We start from the raw sequence: 26,391 nt of genomic DNA, 5'->3' as shown, positions 1-26,391 counted from the left end.
AAACCGGTTTGGCTCAGTGGATAGAGTGTCAGCCTGCGGACTGAAGGGTCCCAGGTTCAAGTCCGGTCAAGAGCATGTACCTGGGTTGCGGGCACATCCCCAGTAGGAGATGTGCAGGAGGCAGCTGATCGATGTTTCTCTCTCACCGATGTTTCTAGCTCTCTATCTCTCTCCCTTCCTTTCTGTGAAAAATCAATAAAACATATTTTTAAAAAATTACGCTATTACTAGTTATCTTCCCAGAATCCTCTTGCATAGAATTTTTAAAAGTGAGGAAATAAGTTTGTTGACAGATAGCATAGCTTTTAAGAGTTACCTACAATTTTAAGACAGAGTTAAACTCTTCAACTTAAGCATGTTAACCCAACTCAAATGCCATTTCAAAAAATTCTGGAGTCATGAGCATTTCTTTTTAAGAAGTAAGGATGAAATAATGGCTATGTTCTTACCAGTAATCATAGCACATGAGACTCCAAATCTAATCTCTAAGACAGAGCGAGAAAAAACTGATGGGGCAGGGTATTAAAAACAGAATCTATTTCACCAAAATTAACGGATTTGTAAAGTGTAAAGTAAACCTTGGCATTTGCCCAGATTTCCCTTAGAAACACAAGAATTAACGAGACTCCACCTACAAAATATTTGGAGTCCTTATAAGACGTGCTAGACAAAGAATGATTGCTTTAATTATTTTTCTGAAAGAAGTCTGGGCAGTCTTACATTCAGTATACTCCAAGTACTGTGGGAAAAGACAGCAGATTTCAGAAGTGGTATGCTTGATATCCTATATACAAGGCAATTTTAAAATGATCCCAACACTTTAATGTTAGGCTCATCAGTGGAGCACATAGTTTAAAAAACCAAGTTAATACCTGTCATCTTCCTAGACTTGAAGATCAACTGAAAATGTTTTCCTTAAAGCCCATGGGAAAAGTACCAAATAGTGGATCCCCTAGTGTCCTAAATTGCTTCTTTTAAAGAGCCCTCTATATACCTTTTATTTTTTTAAAATGTATCTGTATTGATGAAAGTATTACAGATATTCCCTTTCTTCCCCCACATTGACCTCCTCCACTCCACCCGCTCCAGGCCTTCACTGCACTATTGACTGTGTCCATGAATTACGCATATCCTATGTAATAAAAGCCTAATATGCTAAGTGTCCGATGTCTCAACTGTTCGACTAGTCACTATGACCTGCACTGACCACTCTGACTGGTAGGCGACTAGTCACTATGACCTGCACTGACCACTCTGACTGGTAGGATAGCTTGCTGCCGGGATCCAGCCAATTGGGACTGGGTGAGATGGGTCGGACATGCCCTGGTGCCCTCCCACGGTCCCTCCCCGGCCCGATCCGTGCACCGGTGGGGTCCCTCAGCCTGGCCTTCGCCCTCTTATAACACGGGACCCCTTGGGGAATGTCGGAGAGCAGGTTTCGGTCCGATCCCCGCAGGCCAGGCCAAGGGACCCTCATGCACCGAGCCTCTAGTATGAAAGTTCTTGGTTAATCCCTTCCCACCCTCCATATGCCTTTTAAAACTTGAAAAAAAAAAATCACCTCTCAACAATGTTGAGGCAAGACACACCGTCCTGGCCACCGACAGCATAAAGAAATCCTCCAAGCACTGCCACACCAACACTTGTCCTGCAGGTGCTTGTAGGGGCCACGTCACTGCTCCACTGGTTTGTTTTGGGGTCATACCTGCCGAGAACATCAAGAGCAGAGTTTGTCTTACACAAAGAAAGTATGGCTATGCTTAACATATTCACCAACAAATAATATATATGTTCTTTCCCCTAAATATGACTAATAACTAAAGCATATAAAAGTCTAATTTATGTTGTTTTTTTATAGTAATTTTGAGAGAGAGGAAGGGAAAGAGAGAAACATGGATGTGAGAAACATCGACTGGCTGCCTTCTGTACCCACCCCTACCAGGGATCGAACCCTCAACTCCAGTATCTGTGCTAACGCGAAATTGAACCTGCCACCGTCTGATATACTGGACGATGCTTCAACCAACTGTGCTACACCAGCCAGGGCTACGTTTTTATTTTTTTTTTTAATTCATTTTCACTTAAAAAAATTCATTTTTACTTAAAGAAGTTACATATGAATATAATTTTTTTTTCAGGATGTTATATATAGAGAGCTAAAGTTCCCTTTGAATTACATTTGGTTTCTGGTCTCTTCCCATTTTGGTGTATATCCTACAAGACTTGTCAGTAAAATACTTTAAAATAGGTATAGCCCTGACCGGTTTGGCTCAGTAGATAGAGCATCAGGCCGAGGACTGAAAGGTCCCAGGTTCAATTCCGATCAAGGGCATGTACCTTGGTTGTAGGCTTGATTCCCCAGTAGGGGGCGTGCAGGAGGCAGCTGATCGATGTTTCTCATCGATATTTCTAACTCTTTATCCCTCTTCTCCCTTCCTCTCTGTAAAAAATCAATAAAAATATATATTTTTAAATGTCTTATTCTATGAGTGGGTGTATCTCTTTTTTTTAAAAAAGGTATATATCCACATATATGTTCTTTATATGCAAGCATGTTTTTGTTGCATAAATAACACTATTCAGTAGGCACTCTTTCCGAAGAAAGAAGAGCATGCATACCCATTGAGGAAGAGGTAGGAAAGAGGATCGCATGTCTAAGGACCAGCAAATAATTTAGTGGGTCTGCAGCAGCACGTTTAGGGAACACTGGTGTGCCAGGGAAGACAGACTTGGAAAAACAGGTGGAGGTAAGATCATAAAGGACTTGCATGCTAAGTGGTCTAGGCTGCCAACCGGTGCCACAGATGCAGTACTAAAGCAGCAACTCCTATCTGTTTCCTAATGAACATCCCAAATGAAACTATATGAACTGTTCAGAAGAAAATTTCACATTGACCTTACTTACCTTTCAACACTATTGAGATAAGAGGATCCATCATGGCCTCCTACTGCATATAACAGGTCATCAAGAACACTGACCCCAACGCCACATCGCCTTTTGCTCATTGAAGCTACCATTCGCCACTCATTGGTCTGGGGGTCATATCGTTCTACACTGGAAATGGCATCTCCACTGCACCAACCACCAACTGGGGAAGTAACGCAAATGGTCAGAATGCCTGTCCCAAAGCACAGGCTGTACCACTTACTGCCAACCTGTAAACTGTGACCAGTGCTTGGACTTAACGTGTTGACTTTTACTTCGTCCACTAGGATTGCTAAAATCTTTCATTTCTAAATAAGTTAGTATATGGTCCATTTTACAGAGACAGGCAAGGATAACAATTCAAATGGGACTGGGAGGTACTGTGACAAAACAGAAGACTGAATTTAGCTAGAAAGCCTGACTGTTGCCTTTACTGAGCTCTGTGATCCTTGAAAAATCCTGTAAACTACCTAGTTGTAAAATAAGAAATAAAAACTTTAAAGTGAAACAAAATACATGAAACTGCTTTCTAAAGCACAACACACTACATAAATGTAATTAAGAGCCAAAAGAAGAACCATAATTCAGAAGCCTGTTCTTTTTGGTTTTACTCTGTTAGGGGAGAGGGATTTTGGCTCTTCTCATGATTTCTTACTAGGCCCTCTTGTAACTAAAAATAATGCAAAAATTCTTATGATTTATTTACAAAATATTTTGCTTTTTAATCTGTAATCTGTACTGAATTCTGTATTATTCAACATAATATTTTTTAAAATTGATTTTAGAGAGGAAGAGAGAGAGAGAGAGAGAGAGAGAAAGAGGAAGAAACATCAATCAGTTGCCTCTGGCACACACCCCTACAGGGACCAAACCCACAACCTGGGTATGTGCCCCGCTGGGAACCAAACCGGTGACCTTTCAATCCAAGGAATGACGCTCAACTAACTGAGCCACACTAGCCAGCACCTAACATAACATTTTAGATCAAAAAATGTTTTAAAGAAGTTACATTTTTCATAAGCTCATAACAAGTTCAAACTGAGTTCCATAAAGCATCTGAGTGCTCCCTGAAAGCATGGTTATTTGGAATACATTTGTTATTCTTTCAAACCATCTCTATTTCAATCCAAATAAGAGCTATATTCTAGAGCTTAAAAAGTGAAGTCTAAGGATACCTTTACCTCAAAACATTTGAAAACTACTGTTTTCTAAGGGGTTTCAATAACTTCCAGAGTTAGACTGAAATAGGAATGTTTCTAACCTTCTAGCTGGATTTGAAAATTCATTTATTTCAAATCTCAATGTGCACACATTTTATTTTATTATGGTTTCATATAAGTCAGGGTATTAAACTAATACTATGTATCTCTTTCCAGTAATATTTTCCTTAGTACACTGGTTTTCTAAAGGCCTGTGTTTTTCTTTAGTATCGAAGAACAGTTGATGAAGTAATAATTTGATTTGGAACCATGTAATCTAATAAAAAGCTGTTTTTTTTTACTTCCATTATAAAATTGTGTCTGAGGTTTAATGAGCAGGCTATTTGATTTGCCTCAAATGCTCACAACCCTCACAGCAGGAGCCAGATTTTATTCTGGAATTTAAGATGTTTTCTCTGATATTGAAACTCCTGGCATACATCCTAGAACAGAATTCAAATTAGGATACACAAAACTTAGTGTCATTTAGTATTAGTTAAATATACTGATTTAAATGAAACCTGATTTTCCATTAATCATGATGGGTGGGTGATAATTTCTTCCTAGTCTTCCTCAGGATCAACAGATTCAGGGGCAGACAATAGGAGCAAAATGATACAGCATAAGGTTGTCTTGGGCTGCATCTAGCCAGTAAAGCTAGGGAGGCGTACAAATAACTGTTTGATGTAAGATAATGTTTTTTTGACAGTTTCATGTAATTATGAGACAACTTGCACATTGGTATATAAATTAATGCACATGACTCATTTGAACAAAACATCCACTGCAATGTGGCTTTATTTATAAATAGATTTTAGGTAGTTTTCCCAATTTGCTCTTTTATATATTCTTAAACTTAAAAAACAAAACCCTCAGAATTCTATTTATTTATTTATTTATTTATTTATTTATTTATTTATTTATTTTTGGACTCAAATACAAAGATCCATTTATTTTCAGTAATGAAAGCAACACAAAGAGGAATTAATCCACTATTTTTAAAATCTAACACAGCCTTACCACGAAACTAGCCTTAATAAATAAAAACACATTACTAGTTACCAAGTTAGACTATTCTTGAGACTCTCTAAGGCAGTGGTTCTCAACCTTGGCTGCACATTAGAATCACCTGGGAATCTTTAAAATCCTGATTTCTGGGCCTCATCCTCTGGAAATTTTGTTTTATTTTTAAGATAAATAAACTCAGAGGAGCTCAGCAAAGCCATATATAGGAAGTGACTTACGGGTCATACCTGAGGACTAGTCCAGCAGGAAAACATTACTCTGTAACATAAAATAACTAGAGAAATTAAAATATAGCATAATTTAGGAAACACTTTTAGAGTTGAGAGAGGACAGAGTAACAGACGGATATTCTGTTTCTTTGTTACTAATGTTGTGGTCTCACCCCATAACAAAGAAACAGACTTTCCGGAGGATGAAGCCCAGAAATCAGGATTTTAAAAAGATTCCCAGGTGATTCTAATGTGCAGCCAAGGTTGAGAACCACTGCGCTAAGGTTTTGCCTGTGCAATGCGGTTTTAGGTTTATACAAACAGAGCACTGTTTTAGAGAATGCCAGTGTTGGATCAGGAGGTAAGACTCAAATTACCTGACAGCATATGTGTTTCTTATGACAGTGGATATCACAACTATCCAAAGGACTACTCACTTGACAGTTTCTCTAAAATGTTCAGTTTAGTCACCATAATTAAGATCCAAACCTGCAAAAAGTACTTCTCCACAGCGGATAGGCTTCCGTGGTCTTGTCCGTGGTCCTTGCATGAGTGGTCGTTCTTGGGGCAATAGAAGATAGTTTTTAGCCTCATCTACCAAGTCTCTGTGGAGAAAATTCTGCCTTTATTTCAAGTGTCTAAATAGCATTGTTAGTCAAATCCCATCATAGTTTAGGAATAGGTAAGGTGGCAAAGAGATCAAGCATAAATCAAACCAAATCCTGAACGCCGGCCCACATTAACAAGGGTCACAAACGTGAGAGCAATGATGCCAGTCACACTCGGAGTCGTGCACTGATTAGTATTTCCATTTTGACTTCAAATCTCAGTGCAAATGTACCTCAGCATGCTTGGGGCCAATAACAACTTATGGAAAATACCAGTGTTGGACTGGTCTTTTACAACTAGATTACCAGCCTAGTTATTGCTTTCTCAAAATTTTATTAGATTCTGCAGGGTACTGGCAAAGTAGCACATCAGTCGTAGCACAAAATGTTTGCTAAATTAATTAAGGTAATAAAACTAGGTCAAAAATTAGATTGTTGCTAAAAAGAAGCATGGTGCCATCATTTAATATTGATTTGCTATCTGGTACTGTCTGAATGGTTTACTCTCAACAACTCTACTGAGGATGAAGAAATGTTTTTTTCTGTCTATTAAGTTATTTTATGAGAAGAACCTAGTAATTGTACCTAAAAAATATCCTAATGCACACTACTTCTGTATGTACTTATTTCACTTGAGTCCTTTGCGTGACGCAGTGCCTGACTAGTGCATATCCATCTGTTACTCTGTCCTCTCTCAACTCTAAAATGTTTCCTAAATTATACTATATTTTAATTTCTCTAGTTATTTTATGTTACAGAGTAATTTTTTCCTGCTGGACTAGTCCTCAGGTATGATCCAATAATGCACTTCCTATATATGGCTTTGCTAAGCTCCTCCGAGTTTATCTTAAAAATAAAACAAACAAAAACCAAAAAAATCTCCCCTGATGATGAAGAGCCTTTCCTAGCTTCCTCGGCCTTAAAAACAGAGACAGTGATCTCCTAATAGCTGGTTTTTAATTAGGTTCTCAGGGCTTCCTAGAAAGGGTACCATAGAGCTGATACTCAGCAAGCCAACCCACAATTAATAACAACAACAGCATTTACAGCCGTGTGCTGCCGTACGGCACACCAGCTCACTAATCCCCACCACAGTCTATGAAATTGGTACTATTACTATCCTAACTTTATAGATGAAGAAACCGTAGCAGAAAGAGGTTAAAGTGACTTGCCTAAGGTCACAGAGCTGGTAAATGCTGAGGTCAAGATATCAGGAAAGGGCTTCTTGGACAAATGACTTCACCTTTACTTTCTGCATCAAATCAGTACAATCTGACTTCTGTTTAATGCACAAGGGGCACCTTTGTATTGTTTCTTCAGATTTCAGCATCCATAATTCCTATGGTTTTCCTGCAGGTACTGTAAATACCTGGGGGGAAAACTGCCATTTGTCTGTTTTTTAAATTTAAAAGATAAAAATCTGCCGAAACCGGTTTGGCTCAGTGGATAGAGCGTCGGCCTGCGGACTGAGGGGTCCCGGGTTCGATTCCGGTCAAGGGCATGTACCTGGGTTGCAGGCACATCCCCAGTGGGGAGTGTGCAGGAGGCAGCTGATCGATGTTTCTCTCTCATCGATGTTTCTAACTCTCTATCTCTCTCCCTTTCTCTCTGTAAAAAATCAATAAAATATATTTAAAAAAAAAAATCTAAAGCCCTTCTAACATCTGTTAAAGGGACAGACTTTAGATTACAGAAGAAATGCAAATTCACCTACATGTCCTTCCCCTGTTACAGGGATTCCTGATTTTAGTTAAGTTCTGATAACCCACTACCACTGGACCAGCCAGGGGCTTCTTGATTTTAGAACATGTTTCTTTAGTGTAAGTTAAGGAGTTCTGAGTACTAACTTGCTCTTTTATGAAAATGATTAAAATGAGAAAATGATTAAAAACACCACATGGCTTCAGATTTGAACCTAAATCGTAAAATCTGTCAAACTGGGAAAATTTATTACATTTCATATACATTATAGAGATAGCCCAATAAAGGAGGTGTTTTGTTTGCTTTGTAAAAGCATTTATAAAGCTACTTCATAAGTGTGGTAGAACTTTTAACTTTGTCCACAGTCTCAGAAAACAAGGCCAGTCCTATTCCCTAATTGGGCATATATGATGGAATGAAAATGTGCTCCGTACACACTTTTTGACAAAACCAATAGCATTATTTATCTCAAGAAGAAATATATTAGCAGAGACTTACCTCTTCTAATTCAAGCTTGCATTAAAATCTTAGAAATCTACATCTTTACTGGCACTTCTACACCAAAAAAACACAATACATTAAAAAACTAATGGGACGAAATACTGGAAGTTCAGTCCTCTCTTCATCTCCTCTCTTGACCCGAGCCAAGAATAAAAATCTGTTAAATACTCTGCTTTCAGCACTAGGAAACACACTAGTTAGGCAGCAATAGAAATATGGAAATTAGGAGAAAACAGGACTCTTGGTTGTTGATTTTCCCAACAGAGCCATTCATACCTGCATTCTTCATCACTCTTGATGAGGGGATCAGAGCCCACGGTGCCCACCAGGAACTTGGGACTGAGCAAAGGCAGACGGACATGCTGGAGCACCTATGAGAAAATGAACATGCTTACAGGCTCGAGTGCCCATCTGCCAGGTTTTTAAGAGAATCGGTGCTCCCCTATTGTATTTCAATTGTTTGGGGATCTAATTGAATCAACTTACCAATTGATCTAATTAACATATAATGAAGAGGAAGGGAAGGCATAAATACTAAAACTAAATTCAATTTATTCTAACCACCAACTCAGTAATTAAAATAATCAGAAAACAAAGCACACTAATATCACTTTAGATCAGTGGTTCTCAACCTGTGGGTCGCGACCCCTTTGGGGGTCAAATGGCCCTTTCAAACAGGGGTCGCCTAAGACCATCGGAAAACACATGTATAATTACATATTGTTTTTGTGATTAATCACTATGCTTTAATTATGTTCAATTTGTAACAATGAAATTGGGGGTCACCACAACATGAGCAACTGTATTAAAGGGTCGCGGCATTAGGAAGGTTGAGAACCACTGCTTTAGATGTTACTCGAAGCTTTCAGCAATATATTTATAAGCTCTTCTACAATTAGCTTATTTAACTGGATTCTAATTAAAAATCTAGAAGAATATCCTATTAAACTGCTAAAGCCTACAGTCATAATAACAAGAACATCAAACATTTCATTTAGTGACCACTTATGCCTCATATTGTCTCTTTATTCTTCAAAATGGCATGGGATTTCCAAGCCATAGGGAAAGGAAGCAGGACAGTCGCCTTCCTTGCTCTCTTCTGTTCATTTTGTACCATTTAGGACCTGTGGGTCGCGACCCCTGAAAATACATCCTGCATATCAGATATTTACATTACGATTCATAACAGTAGCAAAATTACAGTTATGAAGTAGCAACGAAAATAATTTTATGGTTGGGGGTCACCACAACATGAGGAACTGTATTAAAGGGTCGCAGCATTAGGAAGGTTGAGAACCACTGATTTAGATTCTGACCAGCTTTATAGCCCAAACCTAGAGTTGATGCAAAATAGAGAGGAAACAAGGAGCAAAAAGTTTATGATAAACACATATCCCCTTAATTATTTGGAAACAGATGGTCTTTCTTACAATCTAATATAAGGGACAGGAGTGATGCCTGCTCCTTTTTTTGCAAGTCAAATACATATTATGAAAGCAGTTACTTAGAGAGAAGCATTTCCATTATACCTGGGGTAACTGAGGACGTCTTTCTTGGATACTGTATTTGACCCAGGCCATCACTGCATTGAACACCTGTTCTTCACTGCGAACGTTTAGCTCATCACTAGATATTATATCAATGAGCTGATTGGCTGGAAGCAACATGAACTCTTCACTTTCCATCACCTGTTCAAAGTGAGGTAAGAATAAAAGAAAAAAACCTGTGATCATACTTAATTTATTGTCTCAATATTTTTCTTAAGGGTTATGAAGCAAAGTTCTATTCCACAATAGAGCTGAAGTTCAAAACAGTGGAGCAGAAAAGTTTAAAAGAAACAGATGGGCAGAGCTATGTTTAGGACAATGAAGCTATCATGTACAATACTACAATGGTGGATACAACATTACACATTGGTCAAAACGCACAAAATGTACAACATCAAGAGTGAACCCTAATGTAAACTATGGACTTGGGGTGATAGTACCATGTCAATGTAGGTTCATCAATTGTATACCCCTCTGATGTTGATAGTGGGGGAGGTTGTGTGGGAATGCACGCGCGCGCGCGCGCGTGTGTGTGTGTGTAGAACTCTACTTTCTGCTCAATTTTGCTGGAACCTAAAACTACTCTAAAAAAATGTTTATTAATTTAAAAAAGGAAACAAAGGAGAGTACAGGGGACACAAAACTTGGGGAAAATAATAATTTATGATTCAAATAATTTAAGACAAATGACATCATTTTCCTAAAAAGAAGTATCAAAATAAAAGTTTACATTCAAAGTAAACTAAACTATACCAAATTATAACTCCAGAAATATAAGAGGCATAAAAAAATTCAAGAATAGCTTCCAGAGGAAGATTAGTACTGACGGAGCAGTGTCTGGGGTAGAAACACCAAGGGGCCAGTATAAAAAATAAGGGTGTCAGCAATTTTATAAGCAAGAATGGATATAATGAGGAGAATCAGACCCAGGAAAACCTCTGAAGATTAACGCACTCTTATATTTATCTATACCAGTATATCTATCTCACTGATATGTGTGTGCATATATTACATATATTGCCACACACACCATTAACTTATCTTTACCCAGGGCTAGGGAACTAACTGTCAGAATGGAGAGGAAATGACAACAAGGATATCACCTTGTCATGCATGCCATCCATAAATCCCAAAAGCTTATAGATCTTGCCATGACTATGCAGAGTACAAGGGACAGGGTACAATGCAGGAGGGAATGGTAACCGCTACACTCCATGTGGTTTGTTCTCTCAACAGTACACGTGCTATGTGTGATGCCCATGTGTGCAGAAAGGATCTAGTGAAGAGGTCAATTCCTACTGCGTGACCTCTGATGCAGGTGATATATTTATTCTCTTGAGACAAGGTTATTTTCATGCTCATCAAAAAGTCAGAATATTTCCCAGAATATGAGATAAGCCATTGCTATTGAATATTGGATTAAGAATGTTTTTCCCAAGTACATTAGAAAAAAATGCGCATCTCAAAATAAAAGTTTCAGACCATAAAGTCAGCTATACTTATAGTAGAAAATACTAATGAACATTTCATTTGTATGGCAAAAAGTTTCAAATCATCTGAGTGGGAGACCTTCTGCGGTTCAGGAAATTAAATAGGTAACGTTTACATTTTAGCTAGGTTGATTAGCCAGGTAGCTTAGAATGACTGCATTGTACTCTCTGTGGCAGGACTGTTAGATATAGCAAATAAAAATAGAGGACTTACTTACACTAAAAGTTATTTGTTTATCTGAAATTTAAATTTAACTGGACACCCTGTATTTTATCTGGCAACCCTATGTTGGAGGCTAGAAAGGCCAGAGCCAAATTTGGGGCTTCACTTCAAATTAAATGTGCTGGCCTTCACAGTGTGCAAAACTTAAGCCACGGCTGTGTCCTCCTTTCCTCTTTTCTTTTCACTCTGATTTCTTCACTTAAGTACAAATAAGGTATCATATATCTTTGTGGAGTGCCTTAACATTCTTTGTGGATCTTGTCAGAGCGTAAACATTTTTCCCAACCTAGTATTATAAACCAAATGTTATGTGTCAATGATCACCAAGTTTAAAGTTTATAAGTGAACCACCATGATATTAAATAATGATATTAAAAATGATATCACTTACTGGAAACATCAGATGGCAAGAAGACATGAAAATCTGTGTGAGAAAATATTTGTTTGGCACTAAGGACAAAGAGTAAGAATAATACTTTTGATAAACAAAGTATGGTTAAAATGTCACTTCTTCTTTTTCACCAATAAGAAAAAGATACTGTCTACCATTAGGGCAAATCTAGCACTGACATCTATCCTGGAACCAAACAATCAGGTTAAGAAAATAATGCCTTGCCTGGCCCGTGTGGCTCATTGGCTGAGCATCAACCTATGAGCCAGGTCGTCAGGGTTTGATTCCTGGTCAGGGCACATGCCAGGGTTGAGAGCTTGATCGCCAGTAGGGGGTGTGCAGGAGGCACCCAATCAATGGTTCCTTCTCATCATTGATGACTATCTCTCTCCTTCTTCCTTCCTCTCTCTGAAATCAATAATATATATATAACACCTTAAATATCTGCTTTCTCAAACAAAAGTTTACAGGAGATCTGCATTTTAAGTCCCACACTATTATGGGAACTTCTTTCATTGATATAGGTTTTATCTGGTTTTCTGTTTCTTCTTGAGTCAGTTTTTGTAAATATATATATATATATAATTTCCTTCATGAAACAATCTCACACTCCTAGCTTTCCTCTTCTATTTATTCTCAGTTTCCTCTGCCAGCTGCTCTTCAGCTAACCCATCCTTTAGTATGGGAAAAATTTTAGGACTTTTTTCTTCTTTCCCCGAATTAGGTGACTTCATTTGCATTGATTCTTTTTATCTTGTTTACAGTGCTTTTGTTATTTAAAAGTTTAAAGTTTTATGTAATCAAATTTATAAATTTTTTCTTTTATGGCTTCTTGATTATATCTGGCCTAAAAAGAAGCCAGCCATAGTTTAATTACTATGACTTAATTCCTATGTTGATGACTCCTAAATTTCAATCGCATCCTAATCTTTTTATTTTTTTATTTTTATTGATTTCAGAGAGGAAGGAAGAGATAGAAACATCAATGATGAGAGAGAATCATTGATTGGCTGCCTCCTGCACGCCCCCCCACTGGGGAATCAAGCTCACAACCTGGGCATGTGCCCTTGACTGAAACTGAACCTGGGACCTTTCGGTCCGCAGGTCGATGCTCTACCCACTGAACCAAACCAGCTAGGGCCTAATCTCTTTTCTAAGATACAGACTCATATAAACAGAGGCCTACTCATTATCTCTATTTAGATATGTCACAAATGTCTCAAACGGAATATACCTAAATTGGAACCCATGATCTTACTTCTTCAAACATTTCCCCTCTCCAGTACATTTGTAGTACAAATTTCTAGAAATGGGATTGCTGAGTGTGTGCAATAAGTGTGTAATTTTGATAGGTACTGCCAAATTTCTTTTCAAAGGAGTTGTATCAATTTATACTCACACTAGCAATGTCGCTATTTCCCCCATGGCCTTATCAATAGAGTTTGCAATCCAACTTCTGAATATTTGTAATCTGGTAGATAAAAAAATAGTACTTTGTATAGTTTTAATTCATGTTTCAGTTATTATGAACAAGCTTGAGCAGATTTTCATATGTTTAAGGGCAATCTGAATTTATTATTTTATTGCTCATTTTATTGGTCTTGGTTAGTGACCAATAGGAGCTTTTGATATATTAAGATTATTGCCTGTGATATGATTTGCACATATTTGCCCCCAGTTTGTCTTTGACTTATTTTGTTTTACCATGAAGACATTTTTTCATTTTATACAGTCAAATCTATCAATATTTTTTTCTAAGCCTTCTTTGCTTCAAAATTAGAAAGGAATTGATCTGTGTCATCTAATATTTTCATGGTTTCATTTGTATTTTTAAGTCTTTGAGCCACTGGAGGTTATCCTGGTGAACAGAAGAGTAATATTGAAGTGCAAAATGAACCATGTCTTTCCTTTGCTCAAAACACTTTAATGGTTAAATTTCAATTTCTTAACATGGTCTATTAACTCCAGTGCAATTTGGCTCTGTTCTTTCTGTAAAATCATTATGTAACACCCTCTCTTTTACTCTCTGGGTCTCACTAGATTTCTTTCCATTCTTCAAACTAGTTATGCTTCTTCATGTCTCAGGATTTTGCATGAGCTGTTCTAGAACCAAAGTTAAATCTCGGTAACACACTGTTAAATCATCCAGGGTTTCTTCTTTGTAGCACCGACTGCTGTAATTAGTTGTGTAATTATACATTCACTGGCTATCTTCCCTGCTGGATTATAAACACACAAAACAGACTCCAGGGGGTCGTTTACTACTGCAGCCTTTGTGCCTAAGCCCAGTGGCTGAAACATAGTAGCTTTACAAATATTGAATGAATGAATGAAAAATAACAGGCTTAATGAAAAATTCTTTTGATAATATCTAACCTCAATTTTTTTCTGATTACTCACCAAATAACCTCTGACCTATAATTTATTCTGCTGAATAATCCATATAATCGGGAAGGACATGCTTCAGGTAAATGACTAATACCAGGTATCCTAGCAGACACACATCTCCTTATGAATTAATAAACTGTACTCTAACTTTTAAATTAGCCTTTTATGAATATGACATGACTAGGCACAATCAAGTCCTAAACTTTAACTATTACTGATAAACACAAACTTGGACTCTAAAATAAAAACCAAGTTTAGAATTTATAACTTACTTATTTAATATTATGATTTAGAATTGGCAGTAAACAGCCAAGCTGCTATGTGTCAGTTAGCAGAGTGTGAGCCTATACACTCTCCTGACAAAGACATTATGAATACATTCAAACCACTAAGTACAACTCACCTCTTGAAAGTTATGTTGAGTGAACTTGTCTGCTATCCTTAGCAACTCACGACATGAATGTGTGTCAGCAAAAGCCCGAATACCAAGGCAGTTAGAGGGATCTAATTGTCTCTTTAAGAATTCGCAGCAGGCTTCCTGTATTTCTGCCAGCTGGAGGAGACAAGCAGCTGGCAGTAGGGTCTGAACATTGCCCTCTTCCACAGTGATCTGGGAGGTATATGCAAAGTCAATCAGCAGTTCCATAGCCCTCTCATCTATGTCTCGGATCACTACTTCTGTCTGCCGGCTCTCTGCCAATTCTCCTGTAAACATAGCGCGGAAGTAGGGACTACAGGCTGACAAAATGACTCGGTGGGCATATATCTTCTTAGCGCCCACAACTAACACCACATCGCAGAGCTCCCGGTGCTTTCTCAGGAGGTTAATCACTTCCAAGGTTTGTCGAGGGTGCTTGTCTGAGATATAGGGCATGCGGGCAGGTTGGGGAACCCCTTCTGGCAGTTTGTTGGGGTCTCCAAGGGTGCAGCGGCTTGTTACATCCATTCCAGTCTCTCCTGGTCGAATGTTGGTGCACCTACAGGAATGGCAGGGGGAGAGGGGAGAGAAGATGGCAGTATTATTAGAAGCTCACTCCTGTCATAAAAGTATTCCTAAGTCAAGAGACAGGGAAACCTACAGGTAACCAAAGACAGAACTAAGTCCCCAAAGAGTTCCCATTCTAAGAACTCTAGAACTCAAAAACTTCTTTAAAGTCTCTCGAGGAACGAATAGTATTAATTCCAAGTCAGAGCACTTTCACTGTGAACTCCCATAAAACAAAGGACAATTCTTTTTTCATCTCAGTAGTCAGACTAGACTGTTTAGGCCAGTGGTCGGCAAACTGCGGCTTGCGAGACACATGTGGCTCTTTGGCCCCTTGAGTGTGGCTCTTCCACAAAATACCGACTTCTGCGCATGGGCCATGAAGTTTCAATCGCACTGTACGTGCGCGCCAGCACGTGGTATTTTGTGGAAGAGCCACACTCAAGGGGCCAAAGAGCCACATGTGGCTCGCGAGCCGCAGTTTGCCGACCACTGGTTTAGGCCATATCTTTTGCAACTGCCTGTACTAAATTAATAACACATTATGAAAAACATTTCTAAATTATGATCTATGGACTTTAATTCCTTAATCTGGTTTAACCAAAATCTTGATAGTTGTCATTTTTCTAAAACACATAAATGTTTATTTCTGATTATCATTGGAAGATATTTTAAATTGCTCTAAGGTTCAGCACAAAATCTGTGAAATATAGCCAATGTTGCATGAAAAGATCAGAAGGAAAATAGGCCAGGGTCCAAAAATTAACTTTATATGTAGTACTGTATTTCTTTCACCTGAAGATGTCTAGAGTTTACAGTTTATACAGTCAATCACAATGTTCTAAAAAAGTGAAAAACAACAACAAAAAAACTGGAAAAAAATCACAAGCACAAGTGTGTCCTTGGGATGCTTTGGATAAATTGCTTAGGGCCAGACATAATTCAAGGAATTCTTCAGTCTTGGAATGAGAGGAGAACTTAGAATAAAACTTTGTGATATTAAAGAACATTGAGGTATCAATTATATGGATACATACTTGCTATATTGGCAGCTAGTAAGAAAAGCTTTGCATACCTTTAATTCAATATTCACAATTCTAAAAAGTTGTTATTAAATCAACTGTGTGTCTTACAAGTGAGGAAATGTAGTAAATAACTATGCATTTACATTATAAAGGCACAAACTTAAAAATCAAGAGCATGGTTCTCCCACCAGCAACCTGTTTTTCCAAAGCACTTATACATTCAATCTTTCCACGCTTGGCCTCAGCCCATAGGTGACAGTGTATGCTAGAATATAAACTGTTCATAATTCCTGACGTCTGGCGGAAATAGTACTGTATATGCTTGACAAATGAAAGACAAATATAAAGCTGAGCAGTTAGATAATTTTACCACCCACATAAACAATAAAGAAGGCTTTTAGCCATGTGCATACTGGTGCCTTGAATGTAGTAGATGCTGAAAGAATAAACCACACGGGCAACAGTGGTTTATTAACCCTGCCATTAAAGACAAGACCAATTCAAAAATCCCTGTTGTAATACTGACATTGCATGTAGAAGTTAAAGCATGTTTGTTGTAACCTTAATTATGTACATAAAGATAATACTGTTGAAATCAGATAAACAATTTTTTATCTCACCTAAGTAAAATATGAAAGCTAATTTCTACATATCTATTTTTTGAAGTATGCCATAACAAAAAAAAACCTGCTGCTATTATTGTATTAGTATAGACTCTGACTTTAAATAATGGGTAATTTCTATATTATTATAGACTATGTGGTTAACAAACTTGGACGGATTTCTCTTGAATGTGGTCATTCTCCAAAGTCTGTCCTCTCTGCTCTCTATACACATCTCATGGTTCCCATCACCCATGAGTGAATGGCTAAAGGAGTTTTATCTTCTATCTGGATAACTCAAGCTCATCTATCTCAATGATATATCTAAAACTGATTCCTTGATTCTCTTCCTCCATCGGTGTCTCTCCTCTAGTCTTCCCCAGATCAATAAAAGGCAATTTTATTTTTACATTGGCTCAGGCCAGAAATCTTGGAACCTTTCCTTTCCACACTGAAACCCAACCCATCAGCAAATCCTATCATTCTACCTCCATATAATACCTAAAATCCAACTATTTCTCTACACATCTAACTAGCCCCACCCTAATTCAGGCTATCCTTACCTTTTAAAAACATCATAAACTCCTAAGTGGTCTTCTTGCTTCCACATTTGCTAATTTATATTCTCTTCTCTATACATTTATTTAGACCTTTTAATTATAAAAGACCATTAGAAGTGTTTGGTTTGCAGTATTTTTGGGTTTGTTTTGTTTTGGAATGGAAATAGAATATCATTAGGAGGACTTTTAGTTCACCATCATACTGTCTTAAGTGAAGCTGTGCCATACATTGTGTGAACTACCTAAAGATCTATGAATTTGTTTTTTAACCTCTGTTATAGAGGTACTAGTATAAGGATTGTGACAAAATTAAACTGTTTGGTAGAATAAAGTAACAGTAATTTTAAAGGGAGAAAGTTTTTGCGGGGGGGGGGGGGCGGGGGATGAGAAAGGAAGAATTATAAGAGAAAGGGAAATGAAGGGAAGGGAAAAGGAAAGGGAAGGAAAGGAAGACTTTTAAAATGGTGGTGGGCCCTGGCTGGCTTGGCTCGGTGGACAGAGCATCGGCCTGAGGACTGAAGGGTCACGGGTTTGCCTCCGATCAAGGGCATATGCCTGGGTGTGGGCTCGATCCCCAATGGGGGGCATGTAGGAGGCAGCCAATCAATGATTCTCTCTCATCACTGATGTTTCTATCTCTCTCTCCCTCTCCCTTCCTCTCTGAAATCAATAAAAATATATTTAAAAATAAATAAATAAAATGGTGGTGGGTTATGATCTAAGGAGACAGCCAGTGAGAAAATGATGAATGTCCAAAAAACTTTATGGCCCCCTCCACTATCCCTAAGCTTTCAGTAAAACCTGAGGTATTCAATGGCAGCAGTTAATGGAAGCGAAGAAAGAGACAGTGAGGCCCTAGCTGGTTTGGCTCAGTGGACAGAGCACTGGCCTGCAGACTGAAGAGTCCCAGGTTTGATTCCAGTCAAGAGCACATGCCTAGTTGCATGCAGGCTCGATCCTCAGTGGGGGGTGTGCAGGAAGCAGCCAATCAATGAGTCTCTCTCATCATTGATGTTTCTATCTCTCTCTCTCTCCCTCCCCCTTCCTCTCTGAAATCAATAAAAAAAAATATGTATTTTATAAAGTATATCCTATATAATAAGGAGGTAATATGCAAATTAACCCTCACACCCTCACAAGATGGCTGCCTACAACCAGGCCAGAAGGGGGGTTAGTGAGGGATGACCAAATGACTGAACAAGCATGCTGCATGGGGCGACCAGGCCGGGAGGGGAGTTAGTGAGGGATGACCAAACGACTGAACAGCAGGCTGTGTGGGGTGACGAGGCCACCGGGGGGGGCCGTGAGGGGCGACCAGGCCAGCAGGGGGGACAGTTGGGGGCAACCAGGCCAGCAGAGGGGGGAAGTTGGGGGCAACCAGGCTGGCAGGGGGGGGGGCAGTTAGGGACAACCAGGCCGGCAGAGGGGGGCAGTAAGAGGCGACCAGGATGGCGGGGGGCTGGAGGAGCCAGTTAGAGGCAACCAGGTCGGTGGGGGGGTTGCAGTTGGGAGTGACCAGGCCGGCAGGGGGGGCAGTTAGGGGCGACCAGGGGAGCACTCAGAGGCAGTGAGAGGTGATCAGGCCGGCGGGGGGTGGGGTAGTTAGGGGTGACCAGGCAGGCAGGTGAGCAATTAGGAGCCAGCGGTCCAGGATTGTGAGAGGGATGTCTGACATTCCCCGAGTGGTCCCGGATTGGAGAGGGTGCAGGCTGGGCTGAGGGGACACCCCCCCCCCCCATGAATTTCGTGCACCAGGCCTCTAGTATATATATAAAGAAAGAGACAGCATGTATGAACCATTTTTAGAATAAAGCTTTTCTGTGAAGAGATACAGTGCTATGTCTGCTTAAAGGAGTCAAAGACTGGAAAATAATTATATACTAACACTAAGAACCCAAAGGTGGGAGAAGTTTAAAAATATAAGCAAGAGGGGGAGAATGAATGATGGAATGAGATCCTTGAAGAGTGGGAGTGCAGAGAACCAAAACCAGAGGAATGGAACTTAGATGTAAGAGATCAGAGGAAAGGTGTGGGAGGGAGATAATGTGGAAACAGATACATTTATTTTGGGGTAAGGAGGTGTCAGGAATTAGGGAAGTTCATAAAGATCTCTATTTTTCTGTGAAGTTGGGAGTTGGGGATGGCAGGTCATCTTCTGGCTGTGAGCAGAATGGTGACAGGATTATGAGAAGAATGGGTAACGATGTGGAAGAGCTGCTGTGGGGAATCAGTAAGACTCAGAAATATTGCTGGATAACACTGTTGGCCCAAATGATATTAAAGACTCATGAATTCCCCGTGGCTGGTTTTATCTAGTGGTAATCAACAGCCCCAATCAGAGAAAAGAAATGCCTGCATATAATTAGGCATAATAGAAATGCCTAATTAATAGGTATGCCTGAAATACCACAGACAAAACGAGTTGAATGATGGCTAGAAAATGGTTGAAACTGTGAACAGAGAAGGGGCAACGGCATGTTAATTTTGACAAAGAACAGATGGAATGAACATTCAAGAGATTATGGTCAGAAAACAAGTTATTAGCATTTATGATTTCAGAGAGACTTTTTCTGAGTGACAGTAGAAACGCATTGTGGAAGTGAGTGAAGGTGAAAGTCACAAGAATTTAAGAAGCCAAGGAAGTGCAGGTTAGGTAAATGGATGTGTCATTCCCATGAATATTAATATATCCTAAAATCATAGTGAGGAGAAGAATCAAATCATGTGCATACCGGAAGCATAAACCAAAAAACAAACCAAACATCTTAAATATTCTTCATGTTTACCAAAGGAATGTTACAACTCTGGTACCTCCCTAAGTAAATAAAATTTCTATCCACCCAAAATTTGTGAGTCAACTTCAAATTTCAGAGCTATCATGTCACACATTCCTCAGATCTTGTAATCCCAAAGTAATATTCCTAATTGAGGAAAGAGTCATTTTCTGTAAGTGGGTAAGATAAGTTGAAATCAAGCACAATAAAAAGTTTAGAAAACAGTCTCTGATTCTAAAACATTTATAATCAATTTTACCTCTTTGTCCAAAGACCTACAGAATGTTTCCTTAGCTTGGAATTATGTTCCTAAGCTAAGAACCTTTCTCTCTCCTTCTCCCTTTCTCTCTCTCTCAACATCAAGACAGCGAGTGTGAGAGGGAGACAGAGAGAGGCATCAATGTGAAAGGGAAACATCAGAAGCTTCCTACACACGCCCTACCAGGGATGAAGCCCACAACCCAGGTATGTTCCCTGACCGGGAATTGAACAGGCAACCTTTCAGTGTACAGATGATACTCAACCAACAGAGCCACACCAGCCAGGGCTAAACGAACATCTCTCCTTTTATATTTCAAACATTTTGTTTTAATTTGGAAATTAACAGCCTGAGCTTAGAAAAAAGATTCAGCTGGTCTGACCTTCATTTAAAGTCCCAAACACACTTAGAATAAAGAGAACTAGAGGTTCGAGTACAGAAATCCTTGAGACAGAAAAACCATCTCTGTTATTATAAGTGCCAGTTCTGCTTATTAGAAGGGCACCTGCTAGGCACTACATCCCATACCTAATTCCATACCAGAATGCCAAGCTGTTAACCCTTAATCTGAAAATAGGTCATGAATGATTCAGCTCAAGACATCTTATCACTGCTTCTTGGACAAAATAAGGGTCAGCATTGGGTGCTTCAGCCCGGCAGTCAAGGCAAGGTGAAGGAGGCAGGGCAAAAGGCAATGAAAGCCAGCTGATCTCCCTTTAGGTAAGGAAAGCAAAAACCTTCCTGGGTTCCCCTCAGCAACTTTGCTGACATCTCACTGGTAGCTCTGTGTTACACAGCTATCCCAAAATGCAAGGATTAAGATAGCAAGCATAATATTTAATTTTCTTATGTCTATAGTAGAGGGAGGAAAGGAAGGAGAGGTGTTGAGCAAGGAGCACCCAGACCAAGCGATACATCTTATACTACTACTTTTAAGCAAACATTTTCGACTGACTGGAATAGGAAATTCTAAAGATCTGAATGGGATTTTTTTTTTTTTTTTTGCATTTGAAGTTGAACTCAAGGAGAAACTTGTTTGATCTTCACTGTGAGTGAAAACTGATGAAACTCTAAATACAATTAAATAAAACAAGACCCAAAGAACCTAAAACTTCTTACCCATTTTAGAATCCTTACAGGCTTTTTGTCTTAGATCACACCTTAAATTGCACTGGTACTCCCTAGAGTTCTGTCTTTGGCATCCTTCTTTTCTGTTTTACCCTCATTCACATCTACAACTTCTAGAACCTTCTGCGCACTGAATTTTTTTTTTTTAATCTCCAACCCAAACTGCTCTTCTGCTCCAGACCCATATTCCAATTGGCATCTCTACTTGGCTTGAGCCAAGTGATGGTGATAAAGAAAGAGCTGTAACTAAATGGCACCAGAATTCTCCAAAATGATTTTAAGTAACTGGCAGTATTATGTAATAAAGCAGAAAAAATGGGTGTAATTAAATGAGTATTTTATATAGAAATTACTGATAAAAACATTCCCACGCTGTGCCTCTTTTTAAAGAATAATAAGCTCTTATTTTAGCAATTACATAAGATATAAAATTTATGGCAGCTGAGGATGAGAAGCAATTTGTGGTTTTTATAACCGTGTTGAAGTGATGAAGTACATGTGTTGTTAATTTCATGTGCTTTCTGTCAAATATTATTGCTACTATAGAGTAAGATATAAATAACATAATGGCACTTGTTACATCCATAACATCTTTTCATCTGGAGATTTCAAACCATTTCAAGCATTCATTATTCCCAATATCCAGATCAGATACATTAGAGAGGTAAATTGAGGCCCAGAGAGGTGAACAGCTCAAGGTCAATAAAAAAAATCATTAACAGATCTGGAAACAGATATATTCTGATTTTTGCTCCCAGTTTTAAGTTATAAGCCATACCCCCATCATGAAATGTTTCTTTTCTTAAAAGGATCTGCCACATTGTTTATCTTTGATGTTAAATAGCAAATAATTAAGTATAGTTCAATTAATGTAAAATGCGTTTAAAAATGAAGAACTTGAACTGGGCTGATTTTGTTTCAATAAGGGCTCTTGTTCTACTTGTTAGAACAGATTGAGAAAAAGTATTACTGAGTTTTAGGGTTGGGAGGACCTAAAATTGTCTACATTTCCCCACAAACTGTTTTGCTTTTCTATGGACTGAGTTATTATGTCCAATATCTTTTTAAAAGATATTCTTATTAATTTTTAGAGAGAGAGGAATGGAGAGAGTGACAGAAACATCCATGATGAGAGAGAATCATGATCAGCTGCCTCCTGAGCGCCCTACTGGGGATTAACCCGAAATCTGGGCATGGGCCCTGACCGGGGCAGAACCAGTGATCTCTTGGTTCCTGGGTAGAGGCTCAACCACTGACCCACACCAGTGGGACTGTCCAATACCTTTTTTACTCCTCAATCTTCCCTGCAATGCGGCTATTTTAATTAACAGAACAATTGTATTACCAAATATCAGTGAAATAACTACTAAAACAATCATTAGACATTCAGTACAGTGTATTACAAATCATCATTATACGTATATGGCAACAGAACCCTCTACAGGGGATTAAAGACTGTAATCCATCCATATATCACAGTGCACTTAATGATTATCCCCAAAAATGACCATACAAAGGAAAATTTCAATATTAATGACGACACAAAATTCATAGTACTCCTTAGAAATTTTTCTATATATTTCTCTATTTAAAAGCTATTAATTTCTGATATTATTGATTTATTTTAGAACAAAAAACTTTAGTGAACTTAAAAAAAAATTGTGAACTTTAAAAAAGATTTGTAAACTTAAAAAAAATTTTTTAAATGAAGCCCTGAATGATCATGCGCTGGATTTCAGTGAAACCGAAGGTTTTCTTCCTAAATGCCTACCTGCGCATTGGCTTTCCTTCCATGCACCATGAAAAGTACCCTTCACCACACTCTAAAGCCGAACCTAAGACAACAGAAAAGCAGCAACTTAATAAAAACTACTTCTCAGCGATACCCCATTTCACGTCCTGTTATATTACAGACCTTTTGCAGATGGACAAGCATAGCCTTTACCCAGGACCTTACAGTGGTTCTTAACCTTCCTAATGCCGCGACCCTTTAATACAGTTCCTCGTGTTGTGGTGACCCCCGATTTCATTGTTACAAATTGAACATAATTAAAGCATAGTGGTTAATCACAAAACAATATGTAATTATATATGTGTTTTCCGATGGTCTTAGGCGACCCCTGTGAAAGGGTCGTTCGATCCCTAAAGGGGTCGCGACCCACAGGTTGAGAACCGCTGCAGATGACTATCCTTCACCTGAAACGGTTTTAAGTGAAGGCGAGGGAACGCGCGCTAACCAGTCGCGACCGCCAGGTCCGTCTCCCTTCAAACGGCGCTCGGAGGCGTCCCGTCTGACCTCAGCGCGCCCCCCGGGTGCCCACGGCGGCTCTAACTCACACACGAATAGGGAGCGGCCGGTTCAACAACGGACCTGAAAGCAATGAGCCTGTCTGGAAGCGACAGCGGCAGGGGAGGCATTTTGCCTTTAAAAACAAAAACGCCGCTTCCGACAGCCGGGCAGCTTTAACGGTACAGAGACGCGAACGCTCCGGGTTCACATTCTCTTCACCAGCCCTTCCCTGTCCCGAAACCATGTCCACCGCCCACTCGGCACAATCTCGCTAGGTCCCCAGGGTTACATGGGGCGCTTCTCCCTCGTCCCAGCCCTTGTCTGGGGAAGCTGTGCAGACAAGCCCCGACCCCCAGGCGGGACAGGACAGCCCAGCGCCTCCCGGGCTCCGGGGTGGGGCGGCCAGCAGGCTGGAGTGCAGGCTGGTGCCCCACGAGGCCCAGCCCCAGCGCCCCAACAGCCCCTTCTCGGCGCCGAGTGACAGGCGGCGGGCGAAGCTCGGCCCTTACCCGACCCGGAGACTCGGCAACTTGGAAGCACAGATGTGCAAAGCGAGCCCGGGGCGCTCTCCACGGTCCCTGCTCTCAGGCGGCTTACTCACCGGCTCGGACACTTTCCTGTCCCTTTGCCGCAGCCTCCCCCGCCTGGTCCGCCCGCCGCCTCCTCTCCGCCTCCGCCTCTGCAGCCGCTAGCGCCGGCAGGATGCCACTCCTCGAGCTGCTTCCTCCCCGTCCCTCGCTCCGTTCAGCAGCAGGAAGCGGTCCTGATCTTAAATAGTTCCCCCTGGAACTCACTTATTCTGCCAAGAGGTTCCGGCGCGGCTCCGGAAATAGCCGTTCTCCTTGCACTCAGTTCTTTCTATCCCAAAAATGACTACTTTGCGAGTTCACCGCCGAACTGGCAGTATTTGAATACTGAAGCCTCCTTTAAAAAAATAAAAATCTTTATTGTTGAAGGTATTACATATGGCCCCCTTTCCCCCCCATAGTCCCCTTCCAGCCCGCCCCCATTCCCCCTCACCCCTTCGCCCCAGGCCTTCACCACCCTATAGTCTGTGTCCTCCGGTTATGCATAAATGCATAAAGGTCTTTGGCTGTGACCTCCACATCGCTCCCTTGTTTTCCCCAGCTGAAGGCAATAGAAAGACGAGCCTAGTCACAGAAAGCTAGGAATTTTGATTTATTTGTAGCAGGTGAGTCTCCTGTAGGCACATAGATGGATGCATGCACAGATGGGGTCAACAAATATCTATTAGGCCCATACTATGTGCAAACTGCTGAGGACACACAGCCAAGTCAGAAATGGACTCCACCGCGGAGATTTCCCACACTTTAACTTTCAAAATACCAGAGTTTTATCCAGGATTTTAAGGCTATATGTCAACTTGCCCTTTCACTTAATATTAACCACCAGACACTAACAGAACACTTCTGGGGTGGGGGGAACTTTTAAATTTGTTATTTGCCTGATTTTTCCACAGCACATAGCCACGTGAGTTTTACTATATATTTAGAAAAAAAAATAAGTGGTAGGGTAGGGGGGATACAATTTCAGTAATATCAGTGAAACACTTGGTGGTTTCCTAATAAATATACAGGTTAAGCACAAATTAACCAGATTTTCCTTTAACGGTTCTTCACTCGGGATCTTCGAAGGTTTGTCCACTTGGTTCTGAAAGAGAAAGAATACCTTTTGCTAGTTAGCTTGTAGTGGAGAATGCATGGCCTTTAGGTCTAGACACCCATAGGTTTAAATCCTAGTCCTGTGACTGACTAGCTTTGTGATTTTGGTCCAATTTCTTGGTGCTCTGCCGTCAGCAAACTGTATATTCTGATGGGAGGAAACATTCTAGTGCAGTGGTTATCAACCTTGGCTGCACATTAGAATCACCTGGGAATCTTTTTAAAATCCTGATTTCTGGGCCTCATCCTCCGGAAATTCTGTTTCTTTGTTATGGGGTGGGGCCACAGCATTAGTAACAAAGAAACAGAATTTCCGGAGGATGAGGCCCAGAAATCAGGATTTTAAAAAGATTCCCAGGTGATTCTAATGTGCAGCCAAGGTTGAGAACCACTGTTCTAGTGGGTGCAATGTATCAGGCAAAGAGATATATAGAAGAAATAGGGGTGGCCTGTTGCTAAGCTCACGTGATGCTGTTTAATGAAACAGATTGATAAATTGGCTATTAAACGCTAAGCGGCCTGACTGGTTTGGCTCAGTGGATAGAGTGTGGGCCTGAGGACTGAAGGGTCCGGAGTTTGATTCCGGTCAAGGGCATGTACCTTGGTTGCAGGCACATCCCTAGTAGGGGGTGTGCAGGAGGCAGCTGATCGATGTTTCTCTCTCATCGATGTTTCTAACTCTCTACCCCTCTCCTCTCTGTAAAAAATCAATAAACAATATATTTAAAAACAAACAAACAAACGCTAAGCAGGAAAGCCAAAGGATTTCCTAGGTAACAAATACAGGGGCTCTCCTCTTCTGTAAGCTGAGGACCAGGTCCAGGGCTTAATCATGAGAGTAGCAGAGCCTCAAAGAAGATTAAACTCTCAATATTGG

General features: G+C 40.0%; 1 protein-coding gene across 3 annotated transcripts in view; it reads right to left on the bottom strand.

The window, feature by feature from the left end:
- KLHL20 (kelch like family member 20) overlaps positions 1-24,502 on the bottom strand; it is a 32,888-nt gene extending 8,386 nt beyond the window's left edge. For 2 of the 3 annotated variants that reach the window (XM_070396141.1, XM_070396142.1), the window contains exons 1-8: positions 24,434-24,502; positions 23,314-23,377; positions 14,613-15,186; positions 9,700-9,858; positions 8,447-8,541; positions 5,850-5,965; positions 2,906-3,089; positions 1,562-1,705 (exon numbers count right to left, since the gene is read on the bottom strand). In XM_070396141.1, the coding sequence (XP_070252242.1) occupies positions 1,562-1,705; positions 2,906-3,089; positions 5,850-5,965; positions 8,447-8,541; positions 9,700-9,858; positions 14,613-15,186; positions 23,314-23,336 (1,295 nt within the window). In that variant the 5' untranslated portion in view covers positions 23,337-23,377; positions 24,434-24,502. The remainder of the gene's footprint in view (positions 1-1,561; positions 1,706-2,905; positions 3,090-5,849; positions 5,966-8,446; positions 8,542-9,699; positions 9,859-14,612; positions 15,187-23,313; positions 23,378-24,433) is intronic. The other variant, XM_070396143.1, reaches the window with a different exon arrangement.
- Positions 24,503-26,391: the final 1,889 nt, after the last annotated feature.

This window comes from Myotis yumanensis, unplaced genomic scaffold, assembly GCF_028538775.1.
Source record: "Myotis yumanensis isolate MYYU_CA2020_CCGP unplaced genomic scaffold, mMyoYum1.0.hap1 SCAF_17, whole genome shotgun sequence".
Lineage (NCBI taxonomy): Eukaryota > Metazoa > Chordata > Mammalia > Chiroptera > Vespertilionidae > Myotis > Myotis yumanensis.
This window is presented reverse-complemented; position numbering and strand designations above follow the sequence as displayed.